This window comes from Papio anubis, chromosome 7 (genome assembly GCF_008728515.1).
Source record: "Papio anubis isolate 15944 chromosome 7, Panubis1.0, whole genome shotgun sequence".
NCBI classification, from domain to species: domain Eukaryota; kingdom Metazoa; phylum Chordata; class Mammalia; order Primates; family Cercopithecidae; genus Papio; species Papio anubis.
In genome coordinates, this window is record NC_044982.1 from 87546964 (window position 1) to 87568817 (window position 21854).

Sequence of the window (21854 nt, forward strand, 5' to 3'; positions counted from 1 at the left end):
GGAGCATCCCATTAGTGCAGGTGCTGCGGACTACGGCCCTGACCAGTGCCTGCGCGGAGCACTCGGACCAGCGGGTGGTCTACTTGGAGCACGTGGTGGTTCGCATCTCCATCTCGCACCCACGCCGAGGAGACCTCCAGATCTACCTGATTTCTCCCTCGGGAACCAAGTCTCAACTTTTGGCAAAGAGGTAAGGTGAGGCAGGTGTGGGGATGGGGGCTGGAGCTTCCCGAGATTTACACTGCACAAGAGCTTCTGTCCAGTCTTGGACCCACAGTGTCTCTGCAAGGCCCTCTGGCATGTGGGGGCTCCCGCTGGTTCTGCTGGCAGCTTCCTTTCTCTTGGAGACCCTCGCATGTAGGCCCCACAAACCTTAAAAGTTGCTCCCTGAAACCTTGCCTTCCAAAAGGTCCTGCAAAACTTTCCTTTTCAGAAAAAAGTGACAAAAGAGTTGTTGTTTCGTTTTGTTTTGTTGTTTAGTGGAGGGATTTGTGGAATTCTGGCTATGCCTTCATTGCTTAGAAGTGCATTGAAGGTCATTTTTATCCTATTCAATTGGCCTTTGAATCGAGCGTGTGTAGCACAGGGAGCATTGTTTATCCCCCTGCCAGCTCTCCCACCCAGTTGTGGGCTGCCCCGCAGAACCTGCACTGGCAGGGGCCTGTCCCAGGAAGATAGACAGGCTCGGATGGTGTGCAGGGAAGGTGCCCCCAGGCTGCTGTCTGCCAACTTCTCTTGCACTCAGGGGCTAGAAATTCCAAAGCTTTGTACATGGGTTTTGGGAGGCTATGGAGTCATTTCTTTAGCAAACTTAGAAACAAGGGAAAACACATTGATGCAAATATATGATTTACAGGTAATTAGAATATAGGTGTTTATAGGAACTTAGAGGGGCCAGGGTATTGTGGTACCTTTCTGTCTCTTTCCAGCTAAGAGGGAGAGAGAGAAAAGAGATTTCATGGATGAATCAGCATTTCCAGCTTCTCTCAAAAACCAGAACTGGCACTGTGCCCACATCGCCTGCAGGAAGCCCCCCAAGACCAGGCCTGCTCTGTCTACTGGGGTGTGGTCCCCATCCCGACTTGCCCACTCTGGGCCCACTTGACTCCTTTGGTGACCTGCCTGAGGCTGTGGCCCTTGTGTGGGCTATAGGGAACTGTAGAGATTCAGAAACGGGGGCTAGCGAAGGCTCTCAGATGGGACCAGGCAGAAGTTGGGGGTTGCCCTTTGCTTAACCCTTCCCCTCCCCCCACACTTTGTATGAGACAGAGTGATTGACTCAGCAGCAATGCAAGGCCGACAGGGCCATTGTCCAGAGGATTGGGGCCTGTGCTGTGCCCCCTACAGCACTGCCCAGGAGCCTGGTCTCTCTACAGTAGGCAAGCTGGAATAGTAGCACCAGACGGTGGGCCTGGCACCCTCTTTGTCCTTGGTGCACTGGAATCAACCCTGAGGCAGACCCTGGCACCAAGCTCAGCCCATCCCATGTTCTACTTTCACAGCACAAGCGCCACAGGGGCATCTCTCCCTCCTGCAAGGAGGCCCAGCCGTGCTCTGCCTCTGCCTGTGGGAGGCCACGCGGGCATGAGCAGTTCAGGTGTCAGCAGGCAAGCTGCAGCTTGATGCTATGTTGCTCCCCGTGGTGTTTTTTATTTTACATTTTTAACTCTTAAAGATTTTAAAAGTCCTCATTTCTGGCATTTCTTGGAAAGTTGGAAGCTGTCTGACACCAGGCCCATGTTCCTGCGTGCGCTGGGCTGGGGCTGAGCAGGTGGGCGAGTGTGTGTCCATGTGCTCCTTGTTTTCCATGCTGGCAGCCCTGAGGCCAGCAACGGGCTCTCCATTCACTCCAGCTGCACACCTAGTGGCACCCAGGTTTGTGACCCCTGACTCAGAGGCAGAGCTGGGTGCAGGCCCAGGTGATGGCCCAGGTTGACGGAGAGCCTGTGGTGAGGCTTAGAGGCTGGGGCAGCAGGTAGCAGGCAGGCAGGTGGCAGTGACCCTGGAGAGTCAGCCCACACCCTGCTCTTCCATTCCTGGCTGGGCTCCCAGGAGCCAGTCACTTTGCCTCTCTTTATTCCTCACCTCTGAAAATGTCACTTCACTCATCTTTAAACATTAGGACTGTTACAAGACTTGAGTGTGATAATATAGATAAAAATGTTTGGTGTTGTCCCTGGCGCAGGGGCCTGGCTGCCCTTCATGTCCTGCTTACGTCTGGCTGCCTGACCCACAAGAGCCTTCTGGTACCCCAGCCTCCCCTCTTCCACTCCCCTAGGGCCCTGTTTCCCTTCCCTGGAAGCCTTCCTCCTCCTGCTGCTGCCCAGTGTTGCGCCCTTGGGAAAATAGAGCGCAGGTCCTGCCAGGCCTATTGAGAGCCACCCCTTGGCTGGGTAGTGCTGTCCTTGTGCCATCAAGCATTTTAAAAAACTACCCTAGCCCAGGAAGGGAGGCTCACACCTGTAATCCCAGTAATTTGAGGGGCCAAGGTGGGTGGATCACCTGAGGTCAGGAGTTAGAGACCAGCCTGGCCAACATGGCAAAACCTCTTCTCTACTAAAAATACAAAAATTAGCTGGGCATGGTGGCGGGCACCTATGATCCCAGCTACTTGGGAGGCTGAGGCAAGAGAATCACTTGAACCCAGGAGGCGGAGGTTGCAGTGAGCCGAGGTCATGCCTCTGCACTCCAGCCTGGGTGACAGAGAGTCTGTCTCAAAAACAAAAAAACTACCCTGAGGTTACTCTGGCTGTCTTCTGAGTCTTGGGACTTTGGTCTTTTTCCAAGGCAGATTTTGTGATTATATCAAGAATTTGTGTTTTTGGATCAATGACCTCCTATCCTACTGCACATCTTACTTAATTTGGCAGCTTTATCAGGTTGCCAGTTTCTTCACTAAGAAGCCATTGATGTGCCTCAGCACCTCAGCCCTTAAAAGACAGTTTGTCCTTGTTCTGTCCCCAGTGTGTTGGGTTCAGCTTGGCATTGAGTGTGAAAATCAGCCTTGACCTTTGCCATTTCTTAGAAGAAAGCACAGGATGCTTCCACCTCACTCTTCTCCATTGCAAAGTATGTTGCCTAGATAAACATTTTCCTACCCTGAGTGTTCAGAGAACCCCCAGATTGGAAATTGAGTCTTACATCGTTCAAAACTTACGTATTTCAATTTCTGATGAACAATAAAGATCCCTATGTAAAAAAAAATGTTTATTCCAAGATCGAAATAGAAAATTAGACTATGAAGAAAGAATAAGAGGAAAAACCCTAGAACTGATTCCAATGCGGAAAGAGTCGCTTCTGAGGATGGCACTGGGTGCAGGAAGAGATTGGATGTTGATTCGTTGCTTCCTGTTTCTGCTTGAACCAAGTGTGAGGCAGAGGCAGAAGGCCCGGGGGCTCAAGGGTACAGTTGGGAAAGGCCTTCGAGGTGGGAAGGGCAAAGGGAGGCTCATCGGGACCTGCAAGGAGGGTACTGCTGGGGGTGTGGGAGCCGTCTCCTCCTGGCTCTCCACGGGTCCCTCCCATTCCTGCTGAAAAGCAACCAACCCTGTCATCGTCATCTCCCCCAAATGCCCCTGTTGAGACTGGATCAGCCCTGGAGGTGAAGGGACAGAACTTTCCCCACAAGCTTGAGTAGCTGCTCCTCTTTCCTTATTTGTGTCTCCCAGAGAACAGTGCACACAGCTGGCTCGAAGTCAAACGTGGAAGTTTCGTTCTTCCACAAACAAGCACTTTAAAAAGGTGTCCTTAGTGAGCACTCTCTGGGCTTCAGTGAAGGTACCCCAGGGGTAGGGGGGTGCCCCTGTCTGCTTTTGTGCATCCAGGCACTGGAGTTATGGGCTCTGTAAGATTGTTCCTGGGTGGGAAGGAATGAACCACCTTCTGCAGGAAAGTGTCGGGATTGGGGGCATTTGTTGGTAAGCTTGTAAACATCTTTCACTGGGTTATGTGAAACCTGTCTGCCTGCCTACCTCTCAGAATGTTAGGGAGGTTCAAGGAGGTGATGGAAGAGATAGTCTGTGTCAGACCTTAAAGACAGTCACATTTCACCGTGCCCTTTGCCCTTGGATTGGCTGGGGCCAGACCCCTGCTTCCCTGGGGGTATGGTCCAGCCAGATTATACAGTCCCCCGAGAGCCCTCCTTGTGCCAGTCCCTCCGCCCAGCCACTCAGTACCAGCACCTTGATTTTCTGACACTGCATCTCCAATTGCAGATTGCTGGATCTTTCCAATGAAGGGTTTACAAATTGGGAATTCATGACTGTCCACTGTTGGGGAGAAAAGGCTGAAGGGCAGTGGACCTTGGAAATCCAAGACCTGCCATCCCAGGTCCGCAACCCGGAGAAGCAAGGTCAGTGGCTCTTGGGAATCTCATGACAGCTTTTGTATCTCAACCCTCTTATTACCTCTGGGCCTTATTTAACTACGGAGTCTCTGATAATTCTTTGTTTTGTTTTGTAAAGGTAGAATTCCCATAACAGAAAATTCACCATTTTAAATATTTTTAAGTGTGCAGTTCAGTGGCTTTTAGTACATTCACAATATTGTGTAACCATCACCACTAATTCCAGAATGTTTTCATCCCCACAAAAAGAAACCCCATACCCATGAAGCAGCTGCTCCCCATTCCCTCCTCCCCTCCCAGCTCCTGGCAACCTCTAATCCACTTACCGCTTCTTTGGATTTGCCTCTCCTGGACATTTCATATAAATGAAATAATATAACACCTGGCCTTTTGTGTCTGGCTTCTTTCACTTAGCATGATGTTTTCAAGGTTTATCCATATTGTAGTATGCATCAGAACTTCATCACTTTTATGGCTGAACAATATTCCATTGTACACATTGATCACATTTTGTTTATTCATTCACCTGTGATGGACATTTGGCTTGTTGCTACCTTTTTGCTATTACAAATAGTACTGCTATGAGGATTCAGGTACAGGTTTTTATGTGGACCTACGTTTTCGTTTCTTGTGGGTGTATACCTAAGATTGGAATTGTCAGGTCATATGGTAACTCTATGGTGAACATTTTGAGGAACAGCCAAACTGTCTTCCACATTGACTACACCCTTTTACATTCCTGCCAGCAATGTATGAGAGGTCCAGCTCCTTCATATTCTCATTAACACTTAATGTTTGCTGTTTTTTCATTATAACTGTTCTAGTAGGTGTGAAGTGGTATCTGTGGTTCATCAGTTGCATGATGGTGCACTTTGATGCACAAAAGTTTTTAATTCTGATGAAATTCAGTTTATTTTTTCTTCTGTTGCTTGTGCTCTTGGTGTCATACTTGAGAAACCATTGCCTAACCCAAAGTCACAGAGATTTACTCCTGTGTTTCCTTTTAGGAGTTTTATAGCTCTTACATGTAGGTCTTTGATCCATTTTGAATTATTTTTTGTACGTGGTGTAAAGTAGGGGTCCAGACTCATTCTTTTGTACCCACTTGTTCCAGCACCACTTGTTGAAAAATACATTCTTTACCCGTTGGGTGATCTTGAGACTCCTGTTGCAAATCAACTGACCACAGAAGAGAGGTTCGTTTCCACACTCTCGATTCTGTTCCATTGGTCTATATATCTATCCTGGAGTCAGTACCACATTGTTTTGTTCACGGTAGCTTTGTAGTAAGTTTTGAAATCAGAAAGTGCAAGTCCTCCACCTTGGTGGTTCTTTTGGCTATTTTGAGTCCCATGTAATTCCATATGAATTTTAAGATAAGCTTGTACATTTCTTTTTTAAAAGGTAGTTGGAATTTTGGTAGAGATTGGATCTGTAGATCATTTTGGGGAATATTTCCACATTAACAATATTAAGTTTTCCAGTCCATAAACATGGGATAGTTTTCTGTTTATTTAGCTCTCTTTAATTTTGTTTAGCAGTGGTTTTTGTAGTGTTCAGTATGTAAGTCTTTCACCAATCCTTGGTGAAAGTTGTTCCTAAGTATTTTATTATTTTTATGCTATTGTAAATGGAATAGTTTTCTTAATTTTGCCTTTGGATTGTTTATTTCTCTGGTAATTATTGTACCCTTTTTAATCCGTTTGACTTAATCATTTATTTAACCAATCTTTATTAAGTACCAGACTCTGATCTAGGTAATGGGGTTATAACCACGAAAGAAAACTGGAATAATCAGCACACCTTATTTTTTAGTTATCCACAGAGGTCTATAAACACCTGTCTTTGTTCTCTGGGTTGAATGCATAGTAACATTTACAGAATATGCTGGAATCTTGCTTTTCTATGGGCGAGTTTCCTCAAGGTTTGCTTTCACTGTTCTATCATTCCTTGTGCCCTTTTCTATGAAGATGCAGTCTGCTTCTTGGTCACCCTACACCCTAGGAGTGCATGAGAACCTTCCCCTGCCCTGGTTCTTTTCCAGTTCTTCATAAAACACAGTTTTAGGAGAAAAGAAGAACATTGACTTGCCTTACACAGAAAATTGACTAGGTCCTCAAGTCATCTACAGGGATCTCCTACCTCCCCCAATTGTATTCTTTCTGGTTTTAAAATAGTAAATAACTATTTTAAGAAAGTGTTGACTGGGCAAGGTGGCTCACGCCTGTAATCCCAACATTATGGGAGGCCGAGGAGGGTAGATCATGAGGTCAGGAGATCGAGACCATCCTGGCTAACATGGTGAAACCCTGTCTCTACTAAAAATACTAACAAAAACTTATCCAGACGTGGTGGCAGGTGCCTATAATCCTAGCTCTTAGGGAGGCTGAGGCAGGAGAATGGCATGAACCTGGGAAGCAGAGTTTACAGTGAGCTGAGATCGCGCCATTCTACTCCAGCCTGGGCGACAGAGCAAGACTCCGTCTCAAAAAAAAAAAAAAAAAGAAAGTGTTATAACAAATCCTAAAAATACAACACTGTAAAATTTTAAATGACCTGAAATTTACACATTTTAAAAGTGGAATCTCCTAAATTCTTCCTTTTAAAAGCCCCAAAGTATATTGGCCTAGTATTAAAAGTCAAGGTTGACTCCTCATGCCAGCTGCATCCTCAAGCATTCACTGCTTTGTGGGCACAAGGCGGAGTTCTCATGCCAGCCTGCATGGCCTGCTTGCCTGGGAGGCTGGTGCTGTATGCAGGAGAGCACATAGAGGCTGGGGCTACAGCTCTTGTGTCCTCATAGCATAGCCCTGGGAACTGGGCACACCATTTCACCACCCCAGACCCGTGATCTTTACTCTGTATCATGAGCAGAATACAATGAGCCCTACCCATGTCCTGGGGCAGCTTCAAGGGGACAGTCAATCCCCCATGGAACTGTGCCACTGCAGGCAGCCTTTCTCATGCATATCGTGCGTTCTTCTCTTTCCCCTTCCTGTTAGGCCAACATGCATGCACTGAAGCCTCTCCCCTGAGTCTACATCCCCTCCAGCCACCAACCACTTCTCTGCTCCCCTTTATGGCAAAGCTGGCAGAACAAGCTGCCTGCTATGGCCGTCACTGGCTCACTCCCAGCCAACTCCCATCCACTGCACAAAAAACTGGGGTTTGTCAGGGTCCCCCGCCGTTTCCACACTGCCCAAGCCTATGGTCCCATCTCTGTCCTCCCCAGGTTGTTAAAGCCAGGGTCTATAGTTCTAACAAACTAAGCATCCTCTCTGGGGACCACAGGGTGCAGTGGTTAAGACGGTGGGCTCAGGAGCCCTTCTACCTGGGGGTAGATGCTGGCTCTAACTCTTACAAATACCTGTGACCTTGGCAAGTCACTTAGCCTTTCTAGACCTTGGCCTTCTTATCTAGAAAATGGGGATAGTACGCAAGTTACTGGGTTGCGGTGGGATGAAATCAGGTAAGCCAGGCTGGGTACTGAGAGCAGGGCCCGGCACACAGCGACATTGGCAGCTCACCCCCACTGGAAGCGCCCTCTTGCATAGCTGCAGTGATGCCACACTTGGTGGGCCCTCTCCACCTCACAGGCTGCTCCTTGTGCATCTCCTTGGCTGATCCCTCTCGCGCACACCCCTGCACATGCTCCTGGGCCCTCTGCTCTTTGTTCCCATCCAGGGATTTCATCCATCCCTGTGACACTGAGCACCTTGTACCTGCTGGTGGTGCCCAAAGCTGCCTCTCCCTGCCCTCATGCACCCAGACCTGCTCTGCAGCAGCCTCCTGCTTCTGGGCATAGGTCTAACTAGCTCTGAGCTTGTGCACCTTAGACAGCACTCCCAAACTGCCTCTTTCCTGCTTTCCACATTAATGTAAATAGCTTCACCTTGCACTCCATTGCGTGGCCAAATCCCAGGAGTGAACCTTTAATTCTTCTTTGTCTCCTTCACCATCTGCCTCCAGAATATATCTCAGTCTGCCCACTGTCTCATTCCAGTCCCCTATCATCTCTTACCTCCTCATTCCACTGGCCTCCCTGCCTCGACCCCTACTAGCTAGAGCCGCTCTCCACCCAGTGCCCAATGATCCTTTTAAAATATGATTCAGATAATGATGCACCCCTGCTAACTTTCATGACCTCCCACAGCTCTTAGAGCAAAACCCAAATCTCTTAGCCTGACTTGCACATCCTGCTAGCCCTTTTCCACCATGAATCATTTCCTATGCCTCATCACTGACCTCCCTTCTGTTCCCCTAGTATGCCTGGTCTTACCTCCACAGGGCCTTTGCACATGCTGCTCCCTCCTTGGGGACAGCTGTCCCTAGGGCTTCCCGTGGCTGCAGCTCAGAACTGGCCTCATGAAGAGGTCTTCTCTGAATGCCTGTGGTGGACGTCCTACCCACTCTCCCACCTCATACTTCTACAGAAACATAAAGGCAGGGGATGAGAATGGGGAGGAATAAAAATTTGCTGAGATTTTCATTCTACATTTAGTGGGAGGGGTGATGGATTATGTCTTACTCTTAGCACTGATAGAGACATATAAACTCAAATATCTTCTTATAATAGAGAGATAACTAAGATTTAAAACAAGATGCCAACTTTCCAGATCACTAGAGGGAAATAAGAGTGAAGAGAAATTGATCAATATGCCAAAAAAAAAGAAAGAAAGAAAAAAGAACTATAGGCAAATTTGAATAGGAATACAGAAGTCTTAAATAAAACATTAGGAAGTGGAATTCATCAGTTTATTCAAAGAATAGTACTCCCTTCCAAGAACACAGCCTTCACTTGACAGATACTTATTGAGCATTTACCAAGTTCTAAGCACTGGGGGTGCACCGGTGAACAAAACAGATGCTAAGCTTATATTCTAGAAGGCAGAGGGGGCCACGAAACAAGATTACCAGGCAAGAAGATGTTGTCCATTAGATGATGAGAAGCTCTAAGGAGAAAAATGAAGAAGGGAAGGGTGACAAGGGCATTTCAGGGTGTCCCAGGAAGGCCTCAGGGAAGGGACATTTGAGTAAAGCTCGAAGAAGATGAGGGGGTGAACTCTGCAGACATCTGGGAAAAGGGCATTCCAAGCAAAGGGTTCACACCCAGGCAGGAGTGTGCCTGGTATGTTCCAGGCACAGCAGAGAGGCCCCCGAGGCTGCGGGGGGCAGCAGGAAGAGAAGCAGAATAGGACAGGGCCAGGCATTGAGAGTATGGGGACCAGATCGCACTGGGCTTTGTCAGCCCTCACAGGGCCTTGGTTGGAAGCCACTGAGGGATTTTAGGCAGAGGAGAGAGGTGATCTGAACTTCTGTGTTAATAGGCTAACAGCTGGTCAGAGTAGATGGAAGTGAGGATGGGAGAGGAACAAAAGCGGGGAAGCCAGTTAGAAGGTCATTGCAATATCAGGTGAAGGTGACTCTGACAGGGCGGCATCAGTGGAGTCTATGAAGCAGTCAGATCCTGAAAGCAGGGTCGAGAGATTTGTAGATGGATCAGATGTGGGCTGTGAGAGGAGAGAGGGGGCATGAATGACTCCAGAGTTTTTGTCCTGTACAGTAGAAGAATGGAGTCCCAGTTTCCTAGATCTGGAACATTGCAGGGGGAGAAGATGCTGGAGAGAAGATCAGGAGCTTGGATTTGGGTGGGTTAAATCAAAGATACTTGCACAAGTCCAGGTGAAGATATGTATCTGGAGGTCAGAGGGAAGACTGGGCTAGAAATACACATTAGGTGTATTAAGTATCGTCAGCCTTTCAAGCTGTATGGGCAATGGAAGAGCTGTTTATATAACAATGATTAACACTTGGAGCCTATTGCGTGTAGGTGCTGAGCAAGCTTTAGGCTTGCAGTGGTGCACAGCACGGAACCACATGCCCTGCACACCTGTGTGCCTGCCACACTGCTTCCTGCCCAGCTAGATGCTACCATATCAGCTCCCTGCTTGCTGCCTGCATGGCACTCAGCAGCTCTGGCCTCGGCCTTAGCACTAATGGGCTTGCCATCTGCAGCCTTCCTTCCTTCCGGTCCTGCTGTGCCCTGAGAGCCTCCTGCTGCATGGTGTATGATAGATACACAATAGGTGTTGGCGGATTAATTAGTCCAGTTGTAACCCTCTGTAACCACCACATGACCAGATGCTCTGTGTACTACAGAGGACACAGGATTAGTGGATACAAGAATACTTCCTGGGGATGGCCCCAAATTAAGTCTTGACACAGGCTGATCTCCACCCCTCTGCATGGGTAGAAACTGGATCTTTGCTTTCAGAAGGTTGAGACGGGTGCAGAATAAACACCTTGTGACACCTTCCAGCTCTGATCTTCTGTGACCTACTGGAATTTGGGGGGCGGGGACACATTCTCCAGTGTCATCACAGAGAGTGTGCACATTCCTGCGGGGCATCTGGGGTCACTTCATTCCGCGCAAGTTTTCCCCTGTAGAGAGCTGCCACTCCTGAACGTGGTCTTTGCCAGAAACAGCAAGTGCAGGCATGCATCCTGCCACGGCTGACGCACGGCAAGCCCTCCCTGCTGTGTGGAGGAGGACGGGCTTCTTGCTGTCACCCACAGGCTCCGTGCATCCTCCCCAAGCACAGTGGGAGTTAGCCTGGGAGCCTGGATCCCACCAGCATCTCTCCACAGTGGAAATCCATGTGGCCCTCGCATGGGACACTGCAGTTGCAACTGAGTCTCCCCCACCTTCCCTGCTCACTTCATTCCAGGGCAAGCCTCTGAGCGTGTTGTTCAGCGTGGCGGCCACATCCTTCCAGGGTGAGGGAAAGGAGTGATGGAGTGAGACCAAAAGGGGTCACAGGGGCTCAAACAAAGACCAAGCGGCCCTCTCCAGGTTGGTGTATGGACCCAGTGCTTTTGAGGTTGATCCAGGATAAGCCCTCTTCAGCCTCCAGATGAATGGTGCCTCTTCTGGCTGTTCCTGAAATGTCAAAATGGGAAGGTCTGCATATCCTAACAGACATGTCTCAGATGCATTTTGCAGAGGTTCTGCCATGTGTCAGATGCTATGCCAGTGCTCAGGGGTACAGAGAGGCCCCAAGACACAGTCCCTGCCCCTGAGGAGCCCACAGGCTGGTTGGGAACATTTTGGGTTTCAGGAACCAATAGTACCATGCACAAGGGCCCAAGAGCCACCAGTGACCCGGAAGAGTGCCCGAAGTTCAGCAGAGCAAACAGGGATTTCCGGCTGAAAGAAACAAGGAAGGGCTTGTGAAGAAGGGTCTGCCTGAGGCCAAATTCTCAGGAGTTCCCCAGTGCCACTTTGTTTTTTTATCTTAGTAGCACAGAAAATACAGGCCATTAGGAGATGGAGACCACCCCAAGGGTACTGCTGTCCTTTTCGTTTTGTAGAATGAAGTGCCAGGCAGTGCCCACATATGACCTGCCTCACTCCGCCTACCCCCAGGGGTGAGACTTCTCAGTGCTGACCTTGCTTCCCAGGCCCTGGGAGGGACCACAGAGGGGCTCAGCTGCGACCAGCCAGGCTTCCCCACCCAATCCGCAGGGCAAGTGCGGGGATGTCAGGCTGAGACATAGTCCTCAGTGATGACCTGTCCTAACTCCCCTCCCTCCAGGGGCAGATCTGGGCCTTTGCATGAGTGCAGAGCAGAGGTGGGAGCCTCCTGGCCAGGCCGACATGAGCAAAGGGCCGGCTGCCTCTGGGAGGGTGCTCTGGTGCCCACAGAGGGCGTGAGTGTGGATGGGGGTCTTCAGTGGACAGGGCATTGAGGTGTGGAAGAGAGTCTGAGAACATCTGTATGAACCACCAGAGAGTCAGGAAGCACCCGCTAGGAGGAAGGGTGAAAGGATGCAGTAAGAACAGAGAACCATGTCTACCCATAGCTCACCAAGGCACTGGTTATGCTGTGCCCATAGACCCGGGTCCCAACGTAGGCATTGTTCACAGTAAGACCAACCCCCAGAGCATGCCTGCGAGGCCACGCCAGGTGGGCAGGGCAGCTGCTGGAAGGGGCTTCTCATCAGTGCATGGGTGGAGAGGGGAGCCCGGCCCTGCCTGCACACTATGACGCTATTGTGTACACAGGGAGGCAGGACCAGCCCCAGCGCTGAATGTTCAGGTCAACCTGTTAGTGCCTTTTGGGGACCTCAGCCTGGGAAGGTGACAGAGGTGACCTCGGTTGCCCTCTAGCTCCAGGATTCAGAGCTCTAGAGGCCAGGAAAATGCAGGGCTGGTCAGCATTAGTGGAGTCAGCTGCCTGTCGGCCTCGTCAATGCCGAAGTATGAATTGATCCCAAGTGGGCGCTATCTTCCACTCCCTGGTTGTCTGGTGAGGGTGGCCTGTGAGTGCACAGTCACCACCAGCCTCAGTGCCAGGCACAGTGCAGCACACACACAGGCACAGACCAGAAAAGCAGGCAGTCCTCACTTCTCTACAAGCATTCCAAGAACCTGTGCTTGGGGCAGGGTGCTTCGTTTCTGTGGTGTTCATTTCAATCTCCTTCAAATCTCTGCAAGTTAATTGCTTTAAAAAAAAAGTGAAAAGAAAAAAAAAAAACTGCTCCAATGGTGTGCTGTGTAAAAGTGCTTTAAAATCTGTGCTAAGACCCAGGGTTTATGAAGTAATTAAGTGATCTGACTGATATGCTAACTCGAATAATACTCACCTCCTGTCAGATTGAATGTGGCTTATGTAATTAGTTTTAAAACCATTTTTAAAAGTTGAGTAGCAGATTAGTCATCCATTTTCCTCTTCAGTTCCTAGGCCAAGGATCTGGGTCCTCCCAGGATCACTCTCTTCCAGGAGGCAATTTAGGAATGGAATCAAGTGCGAATCCTGCTTTGCAGTCCTACAGCGTTTGCAGGTATTAACGGCTTGCCATGCATTCCTGCATCCAGCACACCTTTATTTATTTATTTATTTATTTGTTTGTTTGTTTGTTTGTTTTGAGACAATCTCACTCTGTTGCCCAGGCTGGAGTGCAGTGGTGCAATCTCGGCTCACTGCAATCTCTGCCTCCCAGGTTTAAGTGATTCTTCTGCCTCACCCTCCTGAGTAGCTGGGATTACAGGCATCTGCCACCATACCTGGCTAAATTTTTTTTTTTTTTTTGTATGTTTAGTAGAGACAGGGTTTTGCCATGTTGGCCAGGCTGGTCTTGAACTCCTGACCTCAGGTGACCTGCCCATCTCGGCCTCCCAAAGTGCTGCGATTACAGGGGTGAGCCACCGTGCCCAGCCCAGCACACCTTTATTGAACTCTACTTAGCTCCAGATTTGGGAACACTAGGACCTTGCCCATGCAGTGCACAGTGTGAGTGTGGAAGAGGGGGCGGCTTCCACTGTGGGTGAGCTCGCCACTCCAGCCGTTACGTAGAGAGCCTGCAAGGCTGAGAGACAGGGAGCTGGCGACAGTGCAGGCAGAGCAAGGGTGATAGCCTGTACTGCAGCACATCTTTTGGAGAAGTTTGGCTGCATTTTAGAGAGTTGCCATCCAAAATACCCAAGATTTTAAGTTTGGACCCAGAATGCAGAAAGTGTCCATTCTCTGAGAAACGTGTATGCTTCATTCTCCCACGTCAGACATCGGACAGGCCTGGGGTTGGATCCTCCTGCCGCCACTTTTCCTGTCTCTCTGGCCTCTGCACTGGGTCTCCTCTCCTGTAAGACAGGGTTGAGCAGAAGTGAGACCCAGACCAAGTAACTGAAGAGAGGAGCCTCCCCAGCCCACCCTTCTTACTCAGAGCCTACATTGGTGGTTGCACCTGAACCACAAGGCAGAGCCTGTGCACCTGCCAAGGTCAGGCCAGCCTCCCCACTTAGGGCCACATCCTGCTCAGCACCCTCAGGCACAGGAAGGTCCCTGCACCTCCTCATGACCTGGGGATCCCATGGGCATGCCTGATGCATGTGAAGTGCTCTGCAGGAATCGACCTGGGCTTCGTCAGCCCTAAGGGGCATCTGCATGGTGTGTCTCCTGTTCATGGAGCACACACTTACCTTCTCTGCACACCTGCCCCATGCCAGGTCTGCTGGGTAAGCATGGGGGTGAGGGACGCTTCCTTGTTCTTCACCTCTTCCACCCCAAGAGCCCAGCTAAGTGCCCTGCAGGCAGGTCGACCAGGGATATGACTCTCTGTACAGGGCCCAAACTTTACTGACTTGGCCTGGCCCTTGCTTTGTAACCAAGAGCATATCTAAGGTGCTGGGACACCTCCCACGGTCTTCCCCCGCCAGGGAGAATTGTGAGGCATCAATGTCTAAATGGAAAAAATAATCAAGCATGCTCTCCAATCTTCTCTCTATAATTGACACCATGTATCTCATTTCATGGTTCCAAAGGGTTTTACATACTTGGTATTCACACAGTAATAAATAGACTGTCTGAGACAATTGATGGCACTTTTAAAAATCCTGTGTCACTCTTGAACTCTGAGAATTCACTTTCTCCCTGATTAAAATTTCTTTCTTCTCTAATCTTTCATCTGTTTCCAAAAGAGCAGCAACCCACATGTGCTGTGTTTCTCCAGATTATTTCAACAGCATTATTTCCAGATTCCCACCAATCTAGGAAAGAAGTCCAATTTATCAAAAGAAAAAGAGAGGAATAGGATGATGATTAGCACCTACGTGTTCTCCAACAGGCACTGGGTGCTATTTTATCTCATTGTTACAAATCAGTATAGAATCAGGGGTCTTAGAGTTAGATGATAATAAGGAATTAAAGTTTCAGGAACAGTTAATTTTGCTAGTGATGCATATCATGGTATTTACAAGTGAAGATATTACCGCAATGCCTAAGATTTGTGCTTTAAACTATTCCAGAGGGTGGGGGTGGGGAGTGGGAGAGTAGGGAGGGGGTGGAGGAAACAAGATTGAGAAAGGGTTGGGGATTCTTGGGACTGTGTGATGGGGCATGGGGACTCATTGTGCTGTTTTCTCCATTTTACGTTTATTTGAGAATCGCCATGATGCAAAGTGTTTTTAAAAGCACATGTATGGGAAACATTTCTTCCGAAGAGGTCAGAATGCAAGACTATCTAAGAGATTTAGATGGCACAATTAAATATAACAATGTAAAGATTTCACAGCTTTACAGCAAATACACTTTGGTTCTTCACTTGTGAGGAGTAAATGCTCAGTGTGCCGTGGGACACGTAGCTTCTTTTATGTTTGACTGCAGGTGCTCTAGACAGTTCCTGGACGTGTGTATGGGAGTGTGTGCTTGGGTGTATATGTGTATATATGTGTGTATGTGTGGGGGAGAGCACTGTGTATAAGTATGTATGTGTGTATGTGGGTTTGTATATATATGTGTGTTCATGTGCATATCTATGTGGATATGTATGTGTGTATATGTGGGCATTAAGTATATGTGTATATGTGTGCATGTATCTTTGTGTGTGTGCACATGGATATGTGGGTATGTGTATGTGTATGGTGCATATTTGCTTGTGCTTGTTTTTCAAGACTCAGTGTAGCACAAGGTTGAGCTCTAGAGCCGCCTGCCTCTCAGATCCGTCTTCCACCACTGGTCATTGCAGACCTGGGCAGGCCATTTCCATGCTCTAATCCTCCAACTCATCCTCTGCCCAGGGAGGATTAAACGAAACAGTGCCCGAGAAGTGCTGAGCCTTGCCAGGATGAACATGATTCTCTTTTTGTGAGTGTTTAGATTCTCCTTTTGTGGAAGAGGAAGCTGAGTCCAAGCTCCTCCACCCAGAGCCTGACTGAGCTCACCTGGCTGGAAGGGACAGAACCTGGCATCAGGGCCGTCTTCTAAGCTCAGGGCCACCCTCACTTCAACCCAACCTGGTGAGGTCTCCAGGCTCCCCCAAGGCAGTGCAGGCAGCCCGTAGTTGATCTGATCTCTTTAGCCCTGTGGCCAGTGGTTTTCATGTGTCTGGCTCTAAGATATTTCTGGTTGGATTTTTTTGTTTAAAGTGTTGTGATTAGAAGATAAAAAGTAAATTAAATGTTAAAAGCTGGGAGCCTCTGCTGGGTGCCAGCTAGGGTCAGGGGTGTTGAGGAATGTTGCTCCTGAGAGGCCGCCTCACTTGGCTGAAATCCAAGAGAGCAACAGGGCTTCTGAGAACTTGCTTTAACCAGCCCACAAGAACAGGGGTCCCCATCCCACCTACTGGCCCATGGTCCAGGGCCTGTTAGGAACTGGACTGCACAGCAGGAGGTGAGCGGCCAGCAAGCGCTTCATGTGTATTTATGGCTGCTCCCTGTCACTCCCATTACTGCCTGAACTCTACCTCCTGTCAGATCGGCAGAGGCACTAGATTCTCACAGGAGTGCAGACCCCATTGTGAACTGCACATGCGAGGAATCTAGGTTGCACACTCCTTATGAGAATCTAATATCTGATGATCTGTCACTGTCTCCCATCACCCCCAGATGGGACCATCTAGTTGCAGGGAAACAAGCTCAGAGCTCCCACTGATTCTGTATTATGATGACTTGTATAGTTATTTCCTTATGTATTACAATGTAATAATAATAGAAGTAAAGTGCACAATGATCGCCATGTGCTTGAATCACCCCAAAACCATCCCCACTGCTCCCCACCGGATCCCCAACTGTGGAAAAATTGTCTTCCAATAAACTGATTCCTTGTGCCAAAAAGGTTAGGAACATGCAATAGGTACTTGGAATAGATGCTTATTGATTTTTAAGGGTTTTTCTTATAGACTGTGTTCCTGAATGGGAGGATTCAGTATCATCGAGATATCTCTTCTTCACAAAGAAGGGATAGCCATCACTTTAACACAATCCCCATCAATATCACAATAAAATCAAGGGAATGCAAGGAAAACCTATTCTGAAAGAATGGGCACAGAGAATAGCTAGAGAAATTCTGAAAAAAATGAATGCAGGTGTGTAACTATTTTTAACTATGATAAAATGATGTGGCACTGGTGCTAGAACAGACAGATCAAGGGAACAGTATGGATAGTCCATTAATAAAGCCATAGAGATACGCTAAGGATAGCATTTTAAACTGGTGGGAAAAGACTGAAGTGTTGAATAAGAGTTATTGATAATTGGCCAACCATTTGGAAAGAAAATGTTTATCTTGATGCATAATAATTAGGAACTTCTGTCTGGCAGAAGACATCATAAAATTAGAAAAATATTCCTATAATCTCAGCACTTTGGAAGGCCGAGGCAGGCAGATCATGAAGTCAGGAGATCGAGACCATCCTGGCTAACATGGTGAAACCCCGTCTCTACTAAAAAAAAAAATACAAAAAATGAGCTGGGCGTGGTGGTGGGCGCCTGTAGTCCCAGCTACTCGGGAGGCTGAGGCAGGAGAATGGCGTGAACCCGGGAGGCGGAGCTTGCAGTGAGCCGAGATCGCACCTCTGCACTCCAGCCTGGGTGACAGGGCAAGACTCTGTCTCTAAAAAAAAAAAAAAAATTTGAAATTTATAAAATATTTTGGACAAACTCAAGTGATTCACAGATGGCCTTTTCACTTCTCTCTAGCCCATGGGTTGGCAAACTTTTTCTGTAAAGGGTCAGATAGTAAATGTTTGAGGTTTTCTGGTCTCTGAGACAACTACTCAACTCTGCCATTCTAGTGTAAAATAGCCTTGGAAATTATGTAAATGAGGGTCATGCTGTGTTCTGACCTAACTTTATAAAAATAGGCGGTAGGTCTGTGACCTTAGTTTACTGTCCCCCACTCTGCCCTGTTTACATGTTCAGTTGAATTGAGTCCTCTGTTTCATGGTAGTTAAGAGGGCTGTTTATTTGGGTATTATCTGAGGCATCCCATCCTGTCCCCATTTTCCCACCACCCTTGAAGCTATATTGTCCTGCTTGCTGGTAAATATTTAACAACTACAGGGGGGAAATTATATATAGATATAGATGTATCACATAAGTTCATTACAAATTTTACTGATATAAAGGATGTGTAGCAAACAATTTATAAATAATAAAATATACACTGCTTGTATTATAAATTCTATTTAGCCAACTGATTCTCAGAGACTGTTTTCATTGATTTTTGCCAAATTCTTGTATCCATAACAAACCGATGGTTGCAATTCATGAACAGTTGTTGTTCCAGCATAAATATTGGGTAATATTTTTGCCATAGAAACAACAAAGACATATGTCAGAACTTCATTCACTCACCAGTGATGGGAACAACTTCTTTGCTAAATTGGAAAATACTTTTCAAATACTGGAAGAATATCTGTTCAGTTTTGTATACTGTTCTCAGTGTAATGCCTACAGACACGAAACAGTTTTAAGTTATACCTGCATTATTAATGCTTTCTCCATCACTTTCTTAAGTCTAGAAAATCAACAGTAAACCCAGCCCTTGTTTGTAGTATTTGTCAATTTCCATATGGGAATATTCCCACCATGGCCAATTTCAAGCTGCTCACGTGACATCACTGGAGACGGGTTGGTAAGAGAGGGGCCCGGTAGCCACCATCAAATAGTGCTTCCCCTGTGTAGATGAAACAGATGTAAGTAACCCTGAAAGTGACAAAATATAGTGAGATCATGAGGAAGGGGTAATTTGTGAATATTCATTACCTTTGTTTTTAATATAATTTATTCAATTGTAAGCTTCTGTAATTTAATTTTTAATAAAGGCTGTGTTTAACAACCAGCTCACAAAGTTCCTGAAAATGTTAACAATCAGTTCCATTAAGCCAGTGCTAGTCGGCCCCAGCACACCACTACATACTGGGAATTGAATGGGTAGAGGGCTGTCTTTCTCTTGGCATGAGCACACTTTAAGGGGAGCGTATTCATTGCAGGACCAAGGCTCAAAGTGCACTGCTCCCCACCCATCCCGGCTCCTCTGTATCCTTGTGGAGCCAGCCCCTCTGAGTAGAGCCTTGGGTCCTCCCCTAGGACTATACATCACAACCAGGGGTTCTTTTTTCATTGACTTCATTCTTCCCAGGGCCCACTCAGAGGCCCCCTGGTCTAACTGCTGTTGAATAAATCAGCCTATTTTTCTGACTAAATCTTGCTAATCAGCAAATAGTGATCATCTGAATTCTACATATGCTAAAAGGTCATTTTTCCAAGGGGTAAAATTAAAGTAATATTTGGCATAAAAATTTCTAATACACAGGTAGACACCTTTATCTCTAATACCTCAACCCTAGAGGTTAGATGATCACAGAGTGCTATACTGTGTTATAGCTGATCACAGAGTGCTGTACTGTGTGTTATAGCTGATCACAGAGTGCTGTACTGTGTTGTAGCTGATCACGGAGTGCTGTACTGTGTTGGGTGATCACGGAGTGCTGTACTGTGTTGTAGGTGATCACGGAGTGCTGTACTGTGTTGTAGGTGATCACGGAGTGCTGTACTGTGTTGTAGGTGATCACGGAGTGCTATATTGTGTTATACCCTTAATATGTAGAGTGCTTACAGATCACTAAGAAATATTTAAATAATATCACTAAATAGGCCAAAAGCCTGAAAAGCAATTCATAAAGAAAACATACAAATAACCAGTAAACACAAGATATTCAACATTTGTAGTATCCAAATAAAATATAAACTAAAGACCAGGTGTGGGGTCTCTCATGCCTATAGTCCCTTCACTTTGAGAGACCAAGGCGGGCGGATCATGAGGTCAGGAGTTGGAGACCAGTCTGGCCAACATGGTGAAACGTAAAAATACAAAAATTAGCCGGGTGCAGTGACGTGCACCTGTAATCTCAGCTACTCGGGAGGCTGAGGCAGGAGACTTGCTTGAACCAGGGAGGTGGAGGTTGCAGTAAGCTGAGATTGTGCCACTGCACTCCAGCCTGGGCGACAGAGTGAGACTCCGTCTCAGAAAAAATAAAAATAAAAATATATAAACGAAAACACAAGAAGGCATAATCATGATAGAAAGCCAACAAGCAGGAGTTGCAGAGATGGTAGAACAAATGTGTGAAACGAATCTATGTGGCATTCTGCACTGGGGGCCACGGAGTGATGTGATTTAAAGAGCGGGAATGCAGAGGCAGAGGAGCCTGGGTCCCATGCTGGCTCCACCAGTGACAGGCTGGGAGTCCTGGACTCATGACTCCCTCATCAGCGTGTTGCCAGCACCTGGTGGACATGAAATTTCTCACACAGCCTGTGTAGGTTGTCGCAGGAGCCCAGGCTCCTTCTCTCCCCTCTCCCTACCTGCCACTGCAAGTGTGTGTTTTACCGCAGTCTTTAGGAATTGGTGCCTTTGCTCTCTGGGAAAGTTCCAGCCGGGAGAAGCTGGTAGAGACCTGCCTCCGTGCCTTTGAGGAAAATCCAATTGGCTGTGACCTCTGCAGAACCCAGGAATTTGGAATCCACTGAATCCAGGGTTGCTGCGCTGAAGGCAAAGCTGGGTTGCTATCAGGTTGGCTGGCCCTAAGGGAAAACTCTTCTGACTTTTGAACTCAGCAGGTACATTTCTATTCTTCCTTTCTTCTTCTTAAGCAACACTTTTCCCAAGAAAAACAAACAAAACTTTGCTAACCAAAAGCTTTGTGTTGAAACTGCCAGGAGGAGATAATAAGCCAAGCATTGCCTTGGCTCCTCAGGACTTTCACAGGCCCCAGGGGCAGAGCCATTTAGGAAGTTCCCACAGGGCTTGGCTTTCTTTGGAGCTCAGCCCAGTGCACCTGACTCTACCCTGCGCTTCTGTGGAATCCCAGCTTTGCTTCTCTCCTTCCCAGAAACCTGAAAGTTGAAGCCAAGACAGGATCGAGGAAGGTCTAGTCAGAACTGTAGTGCTTTTGCCAGAACTTGCAGAATAAGCTATCGGGGTATAGATCAGTTATGAAAACCAAACCTGACCCGCTATCCAGTCGACTTGAGCAAATGGAACAGGAGGGTGGCGGGAGGAGACCAGACTGCCGCAGACACTGGAGCCCCTGAACGGGATTTGAACCTCAGGGTGGTGTTTTGGGTGAGCCCAGAACAGAGCAGCTGGCAGGTGTGGTCCGAGTTCAACTGGCCACTTCCTGGCCTGGTCACGGAACCTCTCAGTCTCTGTTTCTGCATGTGTATGGTGGGAATAATAGTGTCTACCTCAACGGACCTGGGGAGGTTCAAATGGAGGAAGGTTTCACATGAGCAAATCCTTTATGAGGAGTTTTAAAGGTTTCAGGATTACGATCTGTCTTTGTCCATAGTGCCTATGATATCAAAAACACCAAGAAGTGTTTCTTGCTATTAAGTTTCCTTGAAGCCAATTACACATGTCAGTTGCATATCAAATTCTGTAGTTCTGCCTTGTGCTGTGACAGAGTCTCTCACGAAGGTGATGCTACACCTTTGGAAGACTCCAGAAAGCCCAGGGAAGCAGGTTATTTTCAAACATGACAGCTCATGCTTTATACCTCAAAACATGTATTTTGATGACGTTTTACTCCATAAATGTTACACTGGCCCCACTTTGTGTCTCCCCAGACTGGCCCAGCCCCGCTGTCGTCGGGCCTTGCCTCTTGCCCAGTAGAGAGATCTAGCCCTCACTTCCTTGCCTCGGCGCCCCCAACCTCCCCCAGCCTCCCC

The 21854-nt window shown here is 47.7% G+C and overlaps 1 protein-coding gene across 2 annotated transcripts in view; it reads left to right on the plus strand.

The window, feature by feature from the left end:
• The window catches only part of PCSK6 (proprotein convertase subtilisin/kexin type 6), a 157804-nt gene that overhangs the window by 90953 nt on the left and 44997 nt on the right, over positions 1–21854 (plus strand). For both annotated transcript variants that reach the window (XM_021940917.2, XM_031668291.1), the window contains exons 12-13: positions 2–190; positions 4215–4351. In XM_021940917.2, coding sequence (XP_021796609.1) covers positions 2–190; positions 4215–4351 — 326 coding nt within the window. The remainder of the gene's footprint in view (position 1; positions 191–4214; positions 4352–21854) is intronic.